General features: G+C 32.3%; 3 protein-coding genes and 1 long non-coding RNA gene across 9 annotated transcripts; 1 reads left to right on the forward strand and 3 right to left on the reverse strand.

Moving 5' to 3' along the window:
• On the reverse strand, positions 1-2011 carry LOC109361979 (VQ motif-containing protein 31-like). The gene is made up of 2 exons (XM_019607534.1): positions 1258-2011; positions 1-671 (listed from the first exon to the last, which is right to left on the reverse strand). Exon 2 carries the CDS (start codon positions 624-626, stop codon positions 63-65), a length of 564 nt encoding a protein of 187 aa, XP_019463079.1. The 5' UTR covers positions 627-671; positions 1258-2011; the 3' UTR covers positions 1-62.
• Positions 2749-14444, forward strand: LOC109361985. The gene is made up of 2 exons (XR_002109335.1): positions 2749-2778; positions 13835-14444. It is a non-coding gene; the product is annotated as an uncharacterized LOC109361985 (long non-coding RNA).
• On the reverse strand, positions 5851-9168 carry LOC109361939 (calnexin homolog). Its single transcript, XM_019607467.1, has 6 exons — positions 8956-9168; positions 8764-8833; positions 6754-7877; positions 6574-6645; positions 6364-6477; positions 5851-6251 (listed from the first exon to the last, which is right to left on the reverse strand). Exons 1-6 carry the CDS (start codon positions 9052-9054, stop codon positions 6120-6122), a joined length of 1611 nt encoding a protein of 536 aa, XP_019463012.1. The 5' UTR covers positions 9055-9168; the 3' UTR covers positions 5851-6119.
• Positions 16333-19349, reverse strand: LOC109361950 (calcium-binding mitochondrial carrier protein SCaMC-2-B-like). 6 transcript variants are annotated; one of them, XM_019607487.1, is made up of 5 exons: positions 19113-19349; positions 18468-19003; positions 17187-17969; positions 16955-17045; positions 16333-16838 (listed from the first exon to the last, which is right to left on the reverse strand). In XM_019607487.1, the coding sequence occupies exons 2-5, from the start codon at positions 18898-18900 to the stop codon at positions 16646-16648; spliced, it is 1500 nt and encodes a 499-aa protein (XP_019463032.1). In that variant the 5' UTR covers positions 18901-19003; positions 19113-19349; the 3' UTR covers positions 16333-16645. The 6 variants fall into 6 exon arrangements, with proteins under 6 accessions (XP_019463032.1, XP_019463042.1, XP_019463067.1 ...); XM_019607497.1 differs by lacking the exon at positions 19113-19349 and having other exon boundaries at positions 16333-16591; positions 16630-16838; positions 18468-19104; XM_019607522.1 differs by lacking the exon at positions 19113-19349 and having other exon boundaries at positions 16955-17030; positions 17268-17969; positions 18468-19105.

Consider the following 20473-nt stretch of genomic DNA (forward strand, 5'->3'; position numbering starts at 1 on the left):
TTATATTTATTTTGAAGCATGCTAAAGATAATGTAGTAGCAGCTTATGATCTTCAAAATGAATTATACATTGTTACTTGCATTTGGAGATGCTAGTGGAAACAAAGTTAGCAATTCAGGTTCTGAGAATCCTTGTTTAGACCTTGGTGATGGATGCAAATAAAATCTCCTCTCTCTAATAGCTTTCTCTTCTTCTTCAGTGTTTAGTTCAGGTACTACTGAATCTTCTTTCTTTTCATCTTCCACCAGAAGAGTTAACTTAGAGAAAATAGTTGAAGGGGTTGTAGGACTTGGAAGAACACTTGAACTACCTGATCCTGGGCTTGGTGGAAAGCTAGAATTTTTTGATCCTGGGCTTGATGCTGATTTATATTGAAAAGTTGGCTTCATTATCTCAAGTTTTGGCTTCATATATTTTCTTCTCTCATGAAGCTTTGAGGTTGTCCTTTTCACATTAGGAACAACCTTTGTTGCATCTCCTTCTTTTGGTGCTGAAAAAGTGGTTTCTGATGGACCTGTTAATCTTTGAACTACTTCCCTGAATGCACTTGAATTTGCGTGAACAAATGTTGTTGTAGGTTTAGCATCAGATGTTGCACCATGAATTGGTGGCTTCTCCATTCTCATCAATTTAATCAAATTTTACAATAATAGCAACTTAGAGCACCTCACCTGCAATATTCATGTCATGATTTTACCTCAAAAAATGTTATTTTTCAGTTTGAAGAAAATGTACTTATACAACCATATTTTATGCATGCATACAACCCAAAGTGGTCCCTTGAGAAAAAAGTAACATATTTGTAATTAGGGTTTAAAATTTTAGAGTCATTATTCTGTAAAAAGTTTACCTAATCATCACTCTAGAGCATAAGGAATAGTGTAATAAATATGGCATACCAGCCAAAGAAAAAAATGACATTCTATGCATCTCAAACCTCAAACAATGCATTCCTTAAATTGCAAAAAACTCTATGAAGTCCTATTACAGTTTGAACAAATTCTAATATACATAATTTGACCTGAAAAATCTGGTCCTCCATTTCTCTTTTGATAGCATACTTGATGTAAATTTGAACCATTAAATTGCATAGATGAATGAATAAAAAACTAAAACAAATATGCAATGGAAACCAATATTCACTTATTCCTTCTTTTTATGAATCATTAAAGGGAAATATAAAGATGCATTATATTGCAATTCAACATGACATGAATTTTGAAATCATTTCATATAACAATGAAGTTATTTGCATACCTAAGGTGGTTTAATGGAACTCAAGCAAAAGCTGCTACTTTCTTGTACCTCAATATCCAAAGGGAAAGGAAGAAAATGAGTTGAGAAAGAAAAGAAAATGGAAGAATAAAAAGTGTGAATGAGAAGTAAGTGTAGTTAAGGTCAATGATTTTCTGGTACAAGGTTGAGAACCAGTTAGGACAAAGAATCTGTGACCTCAAAAAGGTAACCTACCATTTAGCTTTGACACATCAACTATCTGTTGTAAAGGGCAAATGGACCAAACCACTTTCCTTCTGGTTATTGCCAAACAAAGGATTGGCTTAACTCAAATTCTAAGGAAATAAGCTATTCTAAAGAGAGAGACAAGTTGAGGATTATTACCTTTTTTAAGGTAATGTTTTTCTAGATGACCAAAGACCATTCATGAAATGAACCACCATGATGTATAAGTAACTATAAATTATGTCTGTTTGAGATTTTCAAGGCATAAAAATAACCACTATCTCTTTGAAATATTCATTAGGGATCTTCAATATTCTAATATTTACCTTGAAAAGGTTGTAACTTATAAGGTACTACCAATCTAAGAATGAAGTAATTCATTACAAAAAGAAATATTTTACTTAATTTCATCAAAATTTGCTGGATTGCCTTAATTATCTGTGACTGGGAAACATGATATATAACAAATATACAAGAGCAAAAATTAACATTAACCTTGCTTGCATTAGTCTGGTCTTGAAAAATAATTAAAATTAACTTAATCTCTAAATAGAGAGAGAGAGAGAGAGAGAAATATCAATTTAGACTTTCAACTATAGAAAGTGGACATTTTTAATAGCTCAATACTAGAAAACAACATCAATAATATAATCTCTTAACTCATGGTTTGTTAGGAATTTAAACCAATGTAGACTCTATTTTTCATGTATGAAAATAATAGTCTACCTTCCATAAAATCACAAGGAAGCAATATGTCATGCAATCATCATGTACAAAAAGAGAAAAAGTTTTCTTTGAAATTTGCCTAGGGACATCCATTTCAGAATCACCTAAATTTATTAGTTGGGACTAGTGCAACTGAATGTAGCATAAAGACAAACTTGTGAAGAGACAAAATATATGTCAATAATTAATAAGATTTTAACAACAAATTAATATTTTAATTCTAATTAAATTTAAACTTAAATGATAATATCAAAAAACATAAAACGTACTTGTCTTCAAATATAATATATTACATTTATCTCCATACAAGTTTTTCTCTTTAATAGAAGGGAATGACATTCCATAATTGATTCACTATACTCAGATTATTGTTATTGCCTATGATGGTTTGGTGTAGGTTATAACTTTTTCATTCACGAGTTTCAGGGAAGTTTTCCTAAACCATCTGCTTTGTGTGACATAATTATAACTATTGATAGTTAATTAGATCATAATCCTTCATTTCCTTAAAACATAAGATCACTAGTGATAAGAAAATTGTATTAAAACAGAGTACATGAGGTGCCCGTCCAATATATAGAAGATCAAGAAGTGATCTTTTTACAAGCTAATTTAATACAGTACATTGTGTCAATATATCAGTTTATAAATGTCAAAGAAGGTAGAGTTACAAAAAAAAAATCGGATCCATGATTTAGTTTGAATCAATAGTATAGACTTGCAGTGTGTAGTACAACTAATTCCTTAGGATTAATGGCTAGTTCATATAATTATATTTTTACAGTGCGAAAAGCAATCTTCAACCTTATCACAAAAAGCTAGGGGTCGAAAATGTCAAATTCAAAATGCAGTTTGTTGTTTCCATAATTCTCATCCTACCTGAAAGGCTCTAAGTAACATAAATTTGGTTTGATAAGGGTCAAATTAATGCCAACAAATTAACGAAAATAACTTCAACAAAGACTTTTACAAAGGGGATTTGAGTATAATACTACCCAATAATCCAATATAATGCATATCACAACAGACTTGTGAAATGAACTAAATACTTTTACATATTTACTAACTAACAAAAATCATAAAACTACAGTCGGAGGGTGTGCCAGGCCCAAGCTTTAGTGCAACGCTGAGGCAACACATAAGAAACCCAATAGCAAGCTACTGTTATGGTCTCTCCCCTTTTAAAAAAGTAATTTAATATTGTGTGGGCCATTGACCCACATATCAGATATTAAACTGATAAGAACAGATACTACACTTGATCTTAGCCAAAAGGCCGAGAAAGGTATGAGTTCTTCAAGTGCTGGACTTCTTTTTTATATTGTGTTGGAAGTTGCCGCATGGACTTCCTTTGGTATGCAAGAATTAGAGAAGAAAGAGAGAAAAAAAGAGAGTTAATGTCTTTCCTCCCTTTGGTTGACATGTGAAATAAGGAAGAGAGAATAAAATGATGTGGGACTCATGCCCCAAAATTTTCTCTCCTTAAATGCAAAGAAAGTAGAAGGGAGAAGAAAATATTTTGCAATGGCAAAAATGTCCCTCACTTATTTTGTTTTCTTACCCAAACTACTACCAATAAATTAATTGATTTAATGAAAAAAATGTTGTGATAATTGCATTACAATAAACAAGTTTTAATATTTTATATTATATATATATATATATATATTAAACTTAAAATAAATTTTATAATCTAAAATATCTAGTTAGTAGTAAAACACTTCTAGTTACATTGTGACATGCTTGGTTAATGAAGGACTCCAAATTAAAATCTTCATTGATGATTTTCAGTTCATTTCAGCAACCCAATATACTACTTATATATCATGTCTATCACCTCTTAATAAAATATTTCATCACCACTATTCTAATGTATTTCTAAGTCTTTGATTTTGCACCCTTCATTGAAAGCACATAACAGTGAGAAAACCATCAAACTGAACTCATGGAGATGGTTCAGTTAATGTTCATATCAGCACAATGATATCATTCTAGTGCAGAATTCGGGAAATGTACTAGTAGTAATAATGCTCTATGTGTTTTGTTCTCTGTACAACTTTTACACATTGAAGACTTCAATCACATGTATGGTTTGATAGGAAAACCTTACCAATTAATATTTGCATTGTTGTTTAATTCATGGCTTAATCAGTTTTGATGAATAAAAAATCACATAATTTGGGGGAATGTTTGTTGCTTATATTTGTGTGCCTATTTTGTAATTTGTTGGTTTTTGGTTTACACCGTTACTCAAAAACACTTGTCTCGGGTGTTCTTTCTGCAAGAGAAAGAATATCTTATTTTCCGTTATTGGAGCTTTTGAACTCTAAAACACCAACTAAGTTATAACAAAAATGAGGATTTTTTTCTAATACAAACATTTGATACTGTATTTATAAGCTTAGTACCGTGTCTAACATAATACTAAGACCCTTGTCATTGCTTAAGAAGATGGACAGTCATAGTATTTGTTTAAACACTAGCTGGTTGAATAATGACTCTAATAAATAGATCATCAATATAAGGTGCACCTTTGAAGAACCTTGGTTGCATTTTGCTCTATGCTTTATGTAACTGTAAAAACTGTCACAACTTCAGGAACAAGAACAAGCTTTATCTTCCACCAAAGAATGATTCCAAAACTTCAGGACCTAGCCAGGAGCGAAGTCACTAACTTTTGTTATTGTTAGAGTGTTAGTACTGTTGATGTTACTTTTTTTTATGGTTTTGGGTTTCAACAACAACAAAATTACAAGGATAAATGAATACGATTTATGGTGAAGTATTTATAACGTATATAACTAATCCCACTTAATTATATTAAATTTAATTGTTGTAGTGTGTGAATAAGATCACGATGAATCATGTCAGAATTGGGTGGCTGCAATGCAGTTGTAAATTGCAGACGTCTAATTGTGGAAAAATATGGGCACAATTGCGATTATGAAGTCGTCACAATATCTCACATTTGGCTCACTTTGATGGTCATAATCAATGTTTGTTACAATGCTTAGAAACATTGGTTAAAAGGAATAAAAAGAATATATCATCCCATTATTCTTTAAAGGAGGTTTAGTTGGGGAGGGGTGGACTGTAATACTGAAGTGAGAATGTGATGGAGTATCATTTTAATATACCTAAGGAGGGTTTGTGCAAATTACTCAATAAATAGATTATATACCTAAAGAGTGTCCTTTTAAATAGATTATTCATATACAAGAGATGAATTTAAAGAGGAAGATGAGGCACTCAAAATCCAGATTCCGGCAATTTTCAGCATCATGTTTCAAATTAGGAAGGGATTACTAGGCCAATATGTAATTCTTTGCACATCTAGATTGTCTACAGAATATTCTCTACAACTGTTAGTAGCAACACATTTTCTCAGTAGTACTTTTTCATTAAATTCACATGTGACAAGGTTGGTTGGTCAATTCACATTAAGATCAACTGTAAGTGCAAAATTGAACAATATTAAGCTAGATTGGTAAACATTGTTGAAAATGTTGAAAATCGATTTATTGACAACAAGATTGATTAATGTTTGTGAATATAGTGATTAGGGACAATATTAAGGAAGATTGATCAACATTATTGAAAATTGATTGGCAATAAGATAGATTAATGTTGGGGAATATAGATTAGGGACAATTTGTTTCATGGTTTGATCAACTGGGCACAATATATGCATTGCAAGCAAAATCCATTACTAAAAGAAAGAAAAATAATTGTACAAACTCAATTTAGCTTGGAATAGTAAGTCTCTGAAATGTCAAGCACTGGCACAACAGAATATCTGGTTTACACACCGTATTCCAAAAGGAGGTGAAGGAGAAAAATGAAACAAAGGGCTATCTGATCTAATATCCAACTAAAGCTCAAAATTTATCTCTGATTATGATGTTCTTGTTCGGCTACCTCTTTCAATCATTTCAAGTCTCTCGCCTTGTCCTCCGGCGAGGAGCACCAGATGTTTCCTCCTTCTCTTTGTTTTCTTCATTCTTCTCTCCCTCTTGGCTAGTGGAAGTTTTTGCAGGTTCCGTCTTTGTCTTCTCCACTCTTGCCTGTAAAACAAGATACATGGCCCACAGATGAACATGCATTCTAAAACAAAAACTCCAGGAAAAAAAGAGTGCACTGAAGTTTATTGGGGGGAATAAGTGTTTCAGTACTCACCGGCTTCTTGCCACCGAAGATGATCCTGAAGAAAATTGACAAGAAGACAACCACAATGGCTACAAGAATTCCAATAGTCAGATTTGGTTGTTTCTCACCCTTTTCAATGACATCCTGTAGAGAAGCATAGAGTTCAGTTCAGGCAAAAATAAGTGAAACACAACAGGTACTAAGGTTACGACTATAGAAGACATAAGTTTGGTTACTTACATGTATTTTTAGCTTGTACGCACTCAGGAAGGGAATGTCTGCAATCTGGTATAAGATATCGAATACCTTCTTCTGCAAAGTCAAGAAGCAAAATCATGCATAAGAAAAAGGAGAAAGTGGGTGTTAAAAGCCCATAGAAAAGGGAAATAAGAGAAAGGAAGGAACTGAAAAGGAGATTACCTGGAAGCCTGCAAGACCAGCTGAATCAGTTTCCAGTTCTTCTTTCTGTTTCTCTTTCTCAATGGTAAACTTGGGCTTCCATGTAGTCTCCCGGTAAGATGATGCGATCTTGTCGTCTTTAGCTATCAAAATGTTGTCAAACAATATGCCATCTTGCATTGTCCAAATTTCAATTCCAATAGCAGCAATAGGCTCAAAATTAGGTTTTTCAAGTTCAAAGTAGGCAGGGTTTGGGATTTCCTGAGGCTTCCATATACCCTTATAATCAGGGTTATCAATTAGAGGGGCATGCCATTTTCCCTTATAAGCTGGATTCTTCTTCAATGGCCTCTTCCACTCACCACAACCAGGGGCTGCTTCACACTTTGGGTTATCAATCTTAGGGGCTTCCCATTCACCATCCTCCTCGTCATCCCAATCTTCTGGCTTTGTTGCATCTGGGTCATCTATCTCCTCGGGTTCATCATCTAACCATCCTTTAGGTTTCTCAGCTTCTTCATCAACAATTTCCAAGGGTGCATCCTCATCCCAGTCTTCTGGTTTTGTTGCATCTGGGTCTGGAATTTTTGCTCTTTCATCCCAGTCCTCAGGTTTCTTATCCTCGGGATCTGGGATTGTCTTGGTAGGGATAAGAGCAGGCTCAAAATCCTCAGAAGATAAGAAATTTGCCTTTTTCTTCTCTTCCCCATCAATCAAAATTTGCAAATCATTGTTAGGCTTCAAAATAGCAGTGTACACATGAGATAGCTTGTCAGATGGGACAGATGGGGGAAACTTGAGATGGTGTTCAACATACTCCCCACTCTTTGGATTCTTGTGCTTGAAAATAAAGTGCACCTTGTTTGTGGCCCCACATTTGTCAGGCCCAAACATGATAGAATAAGGAGATTCGTTGTCAAACTCCTTAGATTTCCATCCAGCCTCTTGTGGTCGAAGATATTTTAGATATGCACCACCACACTCAAGGCCGTCCTGAAGGCGTGTCTCAAACTGAAGAACAACTGATTTATCCTTAAGAATCACAGGCTCATCAAGTTCTTTCACAATAGCATATTTCCTTGCCTTCTCGCTGACAAGAAGTCCATAATCATCATGCCCCTCACTCTTAGAATGCTTCCAGACACCTAGAATTCAATCGACAAATCAAATACCATAAATATTTTTGGAAGAATAGACTATCTATCAAGCCACTACTATGAATGGGGTGGGATTTAGATAATATTGCAAAAGGTAAAAGATACAAAACTTTATGTTTTCATTGCACCAGCAAAAAAAACCATATATACACACACATACACATCTACTTCACCCAATCGCTTCAGATATGCATCCTACCAGGGAACAAAGGAACTAAAGCATAACAGAATCAAAACAGAGATTTTGAGTACAATCTAATCAACTAATCATATCTGCAAATATAAGGATAATAAGTAAAAACAAATGCTAACATATTATCTTCTAGAAGTACCAGACATCAGTCAATTTTCCTTATTTATCATTATCCCTTCCACTGTACTCGGACTGCCACATTACGCTGTGTGCATTTAACTCAACTCTTATTTCCATAAGTAAGAAAAAACTCATTCAGCCATTTGCATAACAGATCTGATTATTACATCTACAGCTTAAGAATAGAGTAATAGACTCAACACCATTCCCTACACAATCTCTATTTTAATTAGAGTTAACTAACATCCATTATGGTCACCCATAAATACAAGTGTATCATCTTTGGAGAGCAATTATTCTTTATTATATTATATCCATTTCCATTGTACTTTTCGGGATAGGTTTTGATCATCTAAAATTACAAATTTAGAAAGTTCATTATTCCATTTCTTACAACCATGTATGAAATTCATTTAAAAAAGCATAACAGTAAGCAATAATATAAAAAAAACCTCACAAGGAAAAAAATAAAGCATATTCATCATACACATCTTAACAAACAGCATTTAAAATTAGAAAGAAAGAATAAGAAACACATTTGAAAAGAAAGAAAGTAGTTACCATTGTACTCTTCCTTCTGTGATACGATCCAACGGTCTTCAAAAGTCTCATCAAATGACTCGTAGAAGATCTATAAAACAATTCCTCAACAATCAAACAGAGCTCACAAAAACACAGATCCAACACAAAAACAGTGAAATATAATAATAAAATAGAAATTAAGAAATAATAAATTCCATTTAATTGAATTACCGCATCATCATCGGAAGCGTGGAGAAGCTGGAACGATGAAATGCAAATCAAAAGGAACACTGCTAAGATCCTCATAGGGATTCGCTTTCTCTCTCCCATAACTCTCTCTATATTTCACTGTTATAGTGAAACCCTAAATTCGAATGTTAGAAATGTGAAGAAATTTGAAATTATAAGATCTGAAAATGTAAATGAATATAACTCTTCTTCTTTAATTTTACAGGAATCGTGGTTTGTCTTTCTACTTTATAGATAGATCTGTGTGACATTTTCGCTGCGACTTGTTTCAACCAATGATTTTATGCGCCACGTTAAACTATCCAATTATATCTTGCCACGTTCTCCTTTTTGCATCACTCTACTGTTAAATAAACCATAAAAAATAAAGACATACCAAATTTATATAAATCTAATTTTGTTTTTATTTTCGTATTCTTTTCATAAGATTTTTTTTATAATTTGGTTTTGCTCTATATTTTAATCATTTTCAAACAAATTTGTATATTAATTATTTGTTTTTACAAAAATGTGAATACTTAATATTATTTTTTTGATAACTAAGGGTACCAAATTTCTCTCAATTCGAATCTATTATAACTTTTCTGAGTTTCAGCAGTTTTGATTTCTCTTTTCTCACTTTTCTATTATCTCTAAAAGTAGGCTTATAATAATTGGGTATATAGGAAAGGAGCCCAAAACTGAAGAGGGTCCTATATACTATTTGAGCCTCTTAAAAACATGGATCTTGAATAGCTATGCTGGAGACTTCATCACCAAACATCTAGGATGTATCAATTCTCTCACCAATGAACTTTCGCCAATGCACTACTACCTCATTTACAAATTTCCTGAATCTCCGTTTGCACATGCATACAAAGGAGTCTACTTATACTAATCACCATAGGTTAACATTCAAAACTGATTTCTACCACTGAACAAAAGCCAAAAGCCAAAAGACACAAAATTGGCCATGTTTAATATAGAAAAAAAAAATCTGAAATCTTATGAAATAGAGACTCTTGCAAATCTATCTGCTAATTGTATAACAAAAAAAAACTTCATCATGGCATGTGTCAATCTCTCAAGTGATATGTGTCAATCTCTCAAGTGATATGTGTCAACCTCTCATCAAAACTAAAAATCCCCCATGATATGTGTCAATCTCTCAATCAAAATTTTCCCTCCAAACCATGTCAATCTTCCCTTTTTGTTCATTGTACAATTTAATTCTAATGATTAATGAGTCCATTTGTTTTTTATTATATGAAGAAATTACATCTCACAATAAAGGGGATTGAATCTCTTTTCACATGTGAATTACTTCTCCACCATTATCATTTCATATGTCCATATTCTTTTCCCCTTTAATTTCATATTTCTCTCTTCTTCTCTCACATGTCTATAATCAAATGTTTCATTCGTCAATTTTCATTTCGTTAAACTTAATATGATGGCTTATGTATCTCGATACTAAATCTTCATCATTGTAGATTTGTTCTTATTTTATAAATATGTTGTTTAAAGTGTATTTATTTTTTCATTCATTAACTTCATCATTATAGATTTGTTTTTATTTTATAGATATGTTGTTTAAAGTGTATTTTTATTAATTTTTTTATTCATTAACCTAATATGATGGCTTATCTATCCCATTTCTCAATTTTCATCATTGTAGATTTGTTTTGAATTGACAATTGCATAAAACCATTTTTCTTTCATGAGTGCATAAGTTTATATGATTGTACATTCTAGAACTTGATACTTGGTCGTGTCAAGATTTAAGTTTGTTTATATGCATTAAAATAATAGAGGCAATTATGATTTTTTCTTTTGACCTACAATCGTTTGCTATAAACATTGAAAACTCATTAGTTACTCGCTTTTGAGTCTGTACTTTAATATTTTTCATAGCTACTCAAATGAGGGTTCGGAGTAATTTATGATGTTTGGTTGAAGCAATGAGAAATGTAAAAAAGTAATGTGTAGTGAAAGAAACTATAAAAAGGTGAAAAATAATTTTTTTTATCCTTTCTCTTTTATAAAAATAATAAGAATGAATACAAAAATGAAAAAATAATATAAAGTAGACTAAAAGTGAAAGGATTGAAAAAGTATTTTGTAAAGAGAAAGGTTGATTGAAAAAGGATCATATAATAAAGTAAAGGTTATTACGATAACTTCAACACTTCAATCAGATGTCTAAATTTTTAAGTATTTTGGAAAGCAATTGTAAACTTTTTGAATTACATTTTCTTTGTCTATCTCACCTTAAATTATTCGCATTTGCCACATTACAACCATTTAAAGACCTTTTAATTTTTGCATGCATTCAAATATAATGAGTGGTGATTTGGTCAATAATCAAGTTTATGGTAATTTACTTTCATGAAATTTTGTGAGCAAAACACTATGACTTTTAAATAAATGAGAGTTATGAGAGAAAAAGTAATTCTAATTCACACAATTGTTATGATTCAAAGACTTAGCTTGAAATGAATTTGTTTATCATTGTCTTGTCTTGATGTCTGGATTGTTTCAAAACTATCATAAAATTGCTTATTATTTTGGGTCATGGGTTCTATAACATCATCCCTACATGATTATGAAATTTAGACATAATATTTGCTTAAGGACAAACAAGAGATAAGCTTAAGAGGATTTGATGAGTGTGAAATTATGCTATATTTTTATTACATTTAACTTGCATTTTAGGACATAATTAAGACTTTGAGATTATTTTTAGTTTTTATTTATCTTTGTTCGGGTTTAGTGGATGTTTTAGGCTATGTTGTGCAGTTTGAATGAATTGAAGCCAAAAGAGAAGAGATTGAGTGTAAGAAGATGAAATTTGGTGTTGAGACTATGCGAAGACTAATTGAAGGCCCAAAAGAAGTCGTGGATGTTATATTTTATTCTTATTTTTTAGATTTGTTTTGTTTGGCTTAGACAAATATTTTGTAATAATTAGGATAAATGAGGGTATTGAACACACTTTACATTATAATTCTCTAATTTAGAATTTGGTATTTTCTTCTTCATTATGAGTGAATAATTCCATTTGTTTTTAGGATTGAGGCTACGCCCTTTTACATTCAATAAACACTTGTTCTTACTTCTATTTCATCGAGTGTTGTTATTCGAATCGTTAAATTGAGTTTTATTCGTGAGTTGTCTAACCAACAAATTACACCTCTGAGATACATTGGCGAAGGACCGAGAGGTGAACCCAACTATCCGATCCGACCATTCAATTATTCAAACTATAATCTTAATTCACGAGAGTAGTCTTAGGATTCTCGGGATTCTGGAATTCACATTGAGTTTCTACAAAGCAATTGGATAGAAAGATCCAAGTAAATGATTCAATTGATAATCATATCACGAGAGTATGTGCAACTTCAATTGAGTACATGTATCGGAACTCGAGAGAGGATGAGACATATCAAAGAGCTAGCAATTCATTCTCACAACTTAAAGTTCATGAAAATGAGCAAAACAAGGATTTGCGAGTGTAAAAGCGGTAACCCTTATCCTGTGAACTCTTCATAAATTAGATTTCAATCTTTTTTTATTATTTTCATAATTATTTTTATCAATTGTTCTAAATTCACTTTTAATTCATCTTTGAGTTAAGTATAAACTAATTGTTATAATTAAAGGAATTTTCCAATCTTCTTAGGATCAATATTTTATTATTTGACAACATAATATTACACTTGCGATTTACACTATCAATTGAACATCTCATCCCACATATCTTTAGTACTATGAGCACTTATTTGTACCTCCCAAAACCTTTGAAAACTCCTTCCTTCTTTGGCATGGGACCAACCAAAGGTTATAAAGCACCTGCCAAGTAGAAGGAGGTGAAGACCACCTATAAGGTGAATTACTTTATCATGAGGGCACCTAATAAGGCAACAAAATGCTATTCCTCTTAGTAAGGAAAGAAAATGATATTCCCGGACATAGTTACAAGATTGACTTTACCAACATACAAATTCCTCATAAAAAAGTCTCAGGAGATAATTACACAAAGCAATGAATCATGTAACTGTAAAAGTACTATCTCATCCTCATCCATAACATTTTTGGTAACTTGTCAAGTTAAGCTACATCTGTTAATCTTTATGTTATTCTACTATGTAGCTATCCTAAAAAAGTTAGGTTTGGCTATCCTTTAATTATCTTATCCTGCATTTGCTTTCTGGATATAGTAGTCCTACTAAGAATTAATGCCTTTGGGGTTAGGACACATATACTCTTAGAAAACATTGGTCCCCTCACCATTCCAATATAGGTACTAATTGGACGGTGCTAACCCATTGTGCCCTATATATAAAAATGTAAGTGCTTATCTTTATCTTCTTCCTTTACTATCTTTACACTTGTCTGTTTTGACCCTTTATTATTATAACTACTTTAACCACCTTTTTTACTATGTCACCATGTTACTTGTCATCTTTTTTCACGTTAGTGTGAGGCTCTACTCCTCTCTCTTTCTCCCTCATATATAAAATATTGATAGCATTTGTCTAAAGCAGATGAATAATAATATTCTTTATATTTTTCATAAAGATTGTAGATAAGCATTTGACGATAAAGGAATAAGTATAGGGACCTTTTTAAAGTTGAAATGTGAATATTTTCTTCTGTCCTTGCTTTGCTTATTTATCTGTTCTTTTTTGTCTACTTATTCAATCCCAAATATGTTGGGTAATGAAGGCTTTTCTCCTCCAAGTGTCTTTGCTTTTGGATAGGATATATATATTAGTGTTTGAATAATGTAAGGCAAGTAAGAAACCCCTCCATAACAGTCCTTTCATTCCTAGTGCAATCTTATCTACAAACAAAGCCAATTATCAACATGGATATGGAGAAAGATGAAGATGAAGAAGATGATGATAACAAAGTTCAGTTTATGAATATTATGCTACTCTCTTTTTGAAGAGAGAAGTATGAAAAAGGCAAGTCTAAGTGGCATAGGGAAGGCAAAGCCTTTCTTCCAGATTCAATTCATGAAGCTGCATGCATCTGTGCTAGTGATTCATGAAGAGGATGATGATAACAAAGTTCAGTTTTTGAAAATTATGCTACTCTCCTTTTAAAAATAGAAGTATGAAAGAGTTCATAGGGGCTTAGGGAAGTCAAAGCCTTTCTCCTTTGCTCATTCCATGAAGCTGCATACTGTGCTGGTGATTCAGCTTGTGTGCTAGTATAGTTTGAAGTTTCATCTTAGTTCAATGTTGTGTTGATTGCTATGTTTAGGGCTAATTCGGTGTTTCTTTTGTTTCTCATTTCACATATTCTTTAGACTAATCACTTTCAATGCTTGACTTAGAAACCACTCCAATAGATGCATCATGCATAAGAAGGCAGGGTGCAGAAACTGAGGTAGTGACTAGTGAGTGATTTGAGAAATACAGATTGTAATGTTTGCCATAACTTTTTGGAAGTATTGAATAAAGTAATCAAATGTTTGTTGGGTAGAAAAAAGAGTTAATATTGTCAAGATTTACTTTGAGTTGTAAAATTTAGGTACAGTACAACATTCCTAGTCTGTGTATTTGTGTAAGATGTAAAAGTAAGCAACCACAACCTTATGGCATGAAGGTTATTGCTCAAATTCTAGAGAGAACCTATGTGTTTATGTGATAAGGGTGTGTATACAAATTCATCCAAACCCTACCATATCAGAGTTTCATGCATTGTCTGTCATTTTGTATGTAATAAAGACAATAAATATAGCATAAGTGAAGTGTTGCTTAGTTGTTAATACATTAAGGTGCTGTTGCATGCAAAATACAAATATGCAATCAAACGCATACTATTATGTATTATGAGATTATAACATGTGCAATGTGAAGACTAAATATTGAGCAATATAATTTTAATAAGAGAATAAATTTTATATAGCATGAATAAGAATGTTATGTTGGATGAGTATATGATTAGAAATAAATACATTATGGAAAAAGTTAGAGTAACTTCTATCATATAAAAGATAGTAGAATTGTATCCCAGATGGTTTAGGTATGTGTAAACGAGATCAATAGAAGCCCTCATAAAGAGTGGATCAAATGAAACTAGTCTAATTCCTAGAAGAAAAGGGAGACCAATAAAAACTATAAGAGTAGTAAAGAAATACTTCAATGATTTAACAATGAATATAATTTATAATAAAACATTATAAAGTTGTCTGATTCATGTGGCAAATTTCACCTAATGGGATAAGGGTTTGATTGTTGAATACATGTACTAAGTGAATCAAAGCAATGACAATGAAATAAAAACAAAAAAAAATGAATATTTTAATTTTTTAATTGACATAATATATAATAGAAGTCTTTCGATATCTGACATAAGATTTCTATTCAAGTAAATCCGGGTACATGTCCACTGTGCCAAGTTTGACATGAAGTCATGAAAGAATATGATGCATATATAGGGTTACACACATTACAAATATAATATATTATATATATATTTACGCATCCATATTTTAATTTTACATGGCTTCAATGTAAGGTGGAGCAAAGTGATATACACCAAGCGTTATTTGCATGGTGCACATGACAAGCTTTATGTAATGAGAGCAAGTCATGTGGGTCCTAACAAACATGATGTGATGGCAAAAACAGTAATGAATCCATTATGCAATACGTCAAGAATGCTTCTCAGAACTAAAAGCCAAAAAAGAGTGTAGATGTTAGATAATGACCTTGGAAAGTTCAAAAAGCATATCGATATAGCATTTTTAATGGTGCTTATTCATTTCTAGAAAGATACTCCCACTCTTTATGTCAATAAAGATAGATATTTCATTATGGAATTTTCTGCCTAAACACAAGACACTGACAAGTTTGGGCACATGAAAATCGTGCAACTCTTGAAATCCACAAGGCTAAACAAGCAAGAGAAATTTTTTTCTTTTGACCTGTACAATTATGGGTCAGACAAAAACCATAATTTTAGAGTGACAGATATTGCATTATTGAATAAAGATCTGATATCTTCTTCTGCACCCATGATAATAAAACAAAAACAAAAAAAATGAATGTTTAAATTTTTTAATTAACATACATATTTTCATTAATGCAAGACATGATTTAAAATATTATTCACCAAACATTATTTCTACATCATCAAAGTTAAATGTCCAAGCATTTTGTTGGTATAACCAAGAATATCTCATTCCTTATGGATAAGTAATTAATTTCTTGTGGGGTGTGTGACCGTCATTTCTAACGAGTATCACTCCAAGTTCTAAGCAATTGGAGTCAACTTGCAATAATTCATTTTTGTCATTGTTTCCTCAACCTCAGAAGATGTCATCCATCACTTTTATTAATTCAACAAAATTCACATGCATATCTGTAAGTGTAAGTGGTATTTCTTATAGCATGAAACTAGAAGATAGAGAATTAAGTATCTTCACTTTTGACTCTATTGTGTTGGTACATATATAGGCATAATACAACCCTGCTTCCTCAATATTTAGTTCAGATAAGCATGGGGAAAAACTATCTGACTACAAAATCATGTTCTATGATATCCTCAGAAGAATGACTATTTGCAATAATGCCTACAGGACTAGTTATCTCTTTACTTTTTCGCCATCATCAACAATTCAAGACTTCCTATAATAGTTGAGATTAATTCAGTTGTCTAAGCAAAAACTATAACAACTCTAATCTAGATCGAGATTCTTCTTCATATTTTCGTAGACCATATAAGTAATGCTTGCAGCCGGCACAACTTTGAGGAGATTTGGAATGAGTCCTTTGTAGAAACCTCTGAAGCCTTCATCTTTAAGAGTTTTCCAAAATACATCAGACATTCCCTTGTAAGCATTTGAAGAGTTGCGGGGTTGTGCCTGCAATCTGAGAAGCACAATATGGTAGTGTCAGGCTGTTAGGGAAATGCGTAAAAAGAAATAACAAGAAAAGTAGCTTAGAAGAAGAAAACCGATACCATCCCTACGGACACAACACTATACCTTGTACGGATAACCTGCAGCGGATAGACACAGGTAGCTCCAACAGCTCCTGAGATAGTCCCACATCCCAGTTGTACTAGAGGACCGGGTTCTACGAAGGGTAAAACAGAAAAGGTTTAGGCCATAAAGGTTGAACATTTTGAATTGGCAATTTATCATTAAAAACTAAAACTGTTAGAACAAAATAAAATCAGTGGGTTCAAGAGGTGGTGTGGTTGCAGTAATATTATACCTCTGTCAAGAATATATCTCTTCGACATATCTTTCAAGGTGTCATAAGCAGTGAGATCAATGCCTGCATAAGGAATCATACCGAGAAGAGACGGAACAAGCCCTCTGTAGAAAGCCCGTGGTCCCTCTTGAACCCATATATCCTTTGTAAGTCTTCCCAGCTTCGGAACCCTTCCACCATCACAAGCAGAAGTCTGTAACCTAGTTTTAATAAGATCCATCGGATATATAGCCATCTGTGCAACCGCACCAGCCATACCACCTGCAACTAGTCTTCCAGCAGTACCAATATCTGCGGACTTGTTCCCTTGAGCCTCTCCAATTACATTTTTCAGCATTTCATAAGCATAAAACTTGATAGCACTTTCTGGTGCTACCTTCACAACATTTAATCCATTACCACGGAAAAACCCTAATAAACCATCTTGTTTCCATATCTTCATTACGGCTGGCATAATAAAAGCACGCTCAGATTGAACTTGTAACACCACCTTGAGACGATCAAGAGGAGCAGTTGCTGTGCGAGAAGCAGCTCCAGCAATCCCCCCTGCAATAAAATATCTGCTCCTGTGCACATGCTTGCTGATACCTTCGGGAATGACGGCTTGTTCTCCAATGTCTACGAGGCACACCCTCTCCCAATGATGATATATATTCTCTATAGTTGCTTCATGAGGATAAAGTAGCAGAAAATCTCTCCATTCTTCAAAAGTGATGATCCCGTTATTATCCTTATCAACATGCTCTACAAAGCGAGCAAGCTCCTCCTCATCCATTTCAATCCCTGCAGCATAGAAGCTGCATCAGCTTAAGATAGATACTATGAGGAAAAAATGGAAAAAAGGTTCCCAAATGGCATAAAGGAATAACATCCAGAGTATCTATATAAAATGACTGACCATACCACAACAGAATCCACTGTCAAAGAATTAAGTTGAAACATGCAGATTCCATAGAATTGTTCCCAAATTTATTTTACAAAGAATTCTACAACCAATACAGCAGCACATCCTCAAATGAGACACATATCCACAAGTGAAACTAATCTCTCAGGGACCTAAAAGTGTTCCACTTGGGCACACAGATATTGATAAGCTGTTAAGTTGTAAGATATTTTAAAAATACATGAAAGTGCGACCCAATGCAGGAGGAACCGACTTAGTAGCTAGCTATGGGGAGGGCATATGCATAAATATAGGCAATAATTACAAGGCATAACATAAACCATTATTAAACATAAAAATAAACACCTTATTGATTAAGGTGATAAAAGAATACCAACCAGCCTTAACAAGTGCATCCCAAAGCTCTTCTGGTAGAATGCAGCCATTGTGTTCCACATCAATAGCTTGAAAAATTCGGTAAAGTTCCAACTCCTTATCATCCATATATCGCCGAAAATCGCCATAATCAATCCTCCCATCCCTGTCAGCATCACACACCTTGAACAACTCTTTAGCATACTTATACTCAGGGGGTATCTGCAGTGCAGACAACCCTGCTTCAATTTGAGCATAATCCAAGTATCCATTGTTGACAGCATCAAAGAAATTGAACAAACTCCGAATTCGAATATCCCTCTCTTCTTTCGTCTCGCGCAACGCAAGTAACACATGATCCATTGAAACCGGACCCGTTTTCTTGCCGTGGCTGGCGGCCGGAGCCGCCGTGGATTTAGAAAACCCCACGTGGTCCATGTCTATAGCACCAGACATGTTGGTTTTTTTGAAGCTTGATTTTTTAAATCACAACAAAATTTGATTTTGATTTTGACCCAATGAATCATTTGAATGAAAGTTTCTAACTTTGGGTTCAGATCTGGAAATCATAAAAACCAAGTGAAAGATAATAAATAGCAATTGAATTGAAAAGAGTACTGTGTGAAAAAGGAACATGAATAATAATAATAAGAAGGAGAAGAAGGTACCCGAAATTGAGTCACGCAATTGGTGTTGAAAATATGAATAATAATAAAATATAATAGAGAGAATGAAACAGAATTGTAGTAATTAGGAGGTAAGATATACTCAAAAAAATCTGAGATTGTGATTGAAGGTTGGGTAGGTAATTCAGTGATAAGGATAAAATTAAATAAATTAAGGAAAATTAAATTGATGAGTATTTATGCTATGTCTCAATCTTTTGATAGTGGTAAAAGGGTTGAGATCTAGAGAAGAAGGGGATATTAATGAATATTCCTATTTAGCTATCTTCACTTGCCTATAAGTAAGAGTCTATATTTATCATGTGTTTAAAAGCAAGATCTTCTTATAAGGATTAAAATAGACTAATAAAGATATCTTTTATAATCATTCTAAGGATAATAATTAAATTATATCTTTATATATTTTTAAATTACTAATCCATATTTAATAATATTTAAATAAATTAAGATAGTATAATATAAATATTATTATATAATATAATTAAATGTGCTCACCATCTTTTATATAGTTAAGTTTATTTTGTTAAACTAAATAGACATTTTAAAAAGCTTAAATTTAATATGTTTACTAAAAAAAAGTATGGTATGACTTTTATAATACTAGCGTGTCTATCGACCCATATTCTTATCTTTTTATATGTATCATTTTTTTGTTATATTCTTTAAAATTAGTATAAGAAATGTTACATAGAAATTCAATAGAAACCAAAGAAGTAAGAAGATTAATCAAATATAGAATTGAAGAAGAAAATATAAAAATAAGAAAATGTGTGGAAGAATAATTATGGATCGTAAAAAACAAAAAAAAAATTGAAAGTTTACAATGATTATTATTGGAGGAGTTACAAAAAAGTAATTTTGGAATGTGAAAAATTATATCTTGGTTGTTATTTATAGTTTTGGCTTTATATATAGTATAACATATATATAATATAGATCAAGTAATATAGATAAACATGAAATTAAAAGTTACAAAAAATAAAATAGAGAAATATAAAATACTCTATAGATAGTTATTTTATGTTTTCATTTTATCTATTAGTATAGATAATAATAAGTCTATCATATGTGGCCTCACTTTTTCCACCCAACCTAAAATGCTCTATCATCTTTTACTGGTACAATTTTTGTTCCATAAAATGTATTATTTCATGTATAATTTTATAGTAATTGATTAAAAAAATATATTTAAGTTAAAAATTTAATAATTAAGTATTTTTTGATGAATTATAAGTGGTGTAACATAAATGACACACTTTTTATTAAGGAGATGAGAAAAATATATATACACAATGTATGAGTTTATACATTATCATTGCATCATTCATCATTAATATTTAATT

This window comes from Lupinus angustifolius, chromosome LG01 (assembly GCF_001865875.1).
Source record: "Lupinus angustifolius cultivar Tanjil chromosome LG01, LupAngTanjil_v1.0, whole genome shotgun sequence".
NCBI classification, from domain to species: Eukaryota; Viridiplantae; Streptophyta; class Magnoliopsida; order Fabales; family Fabaceae; genus Lupinus; species Lupinus angustifolius.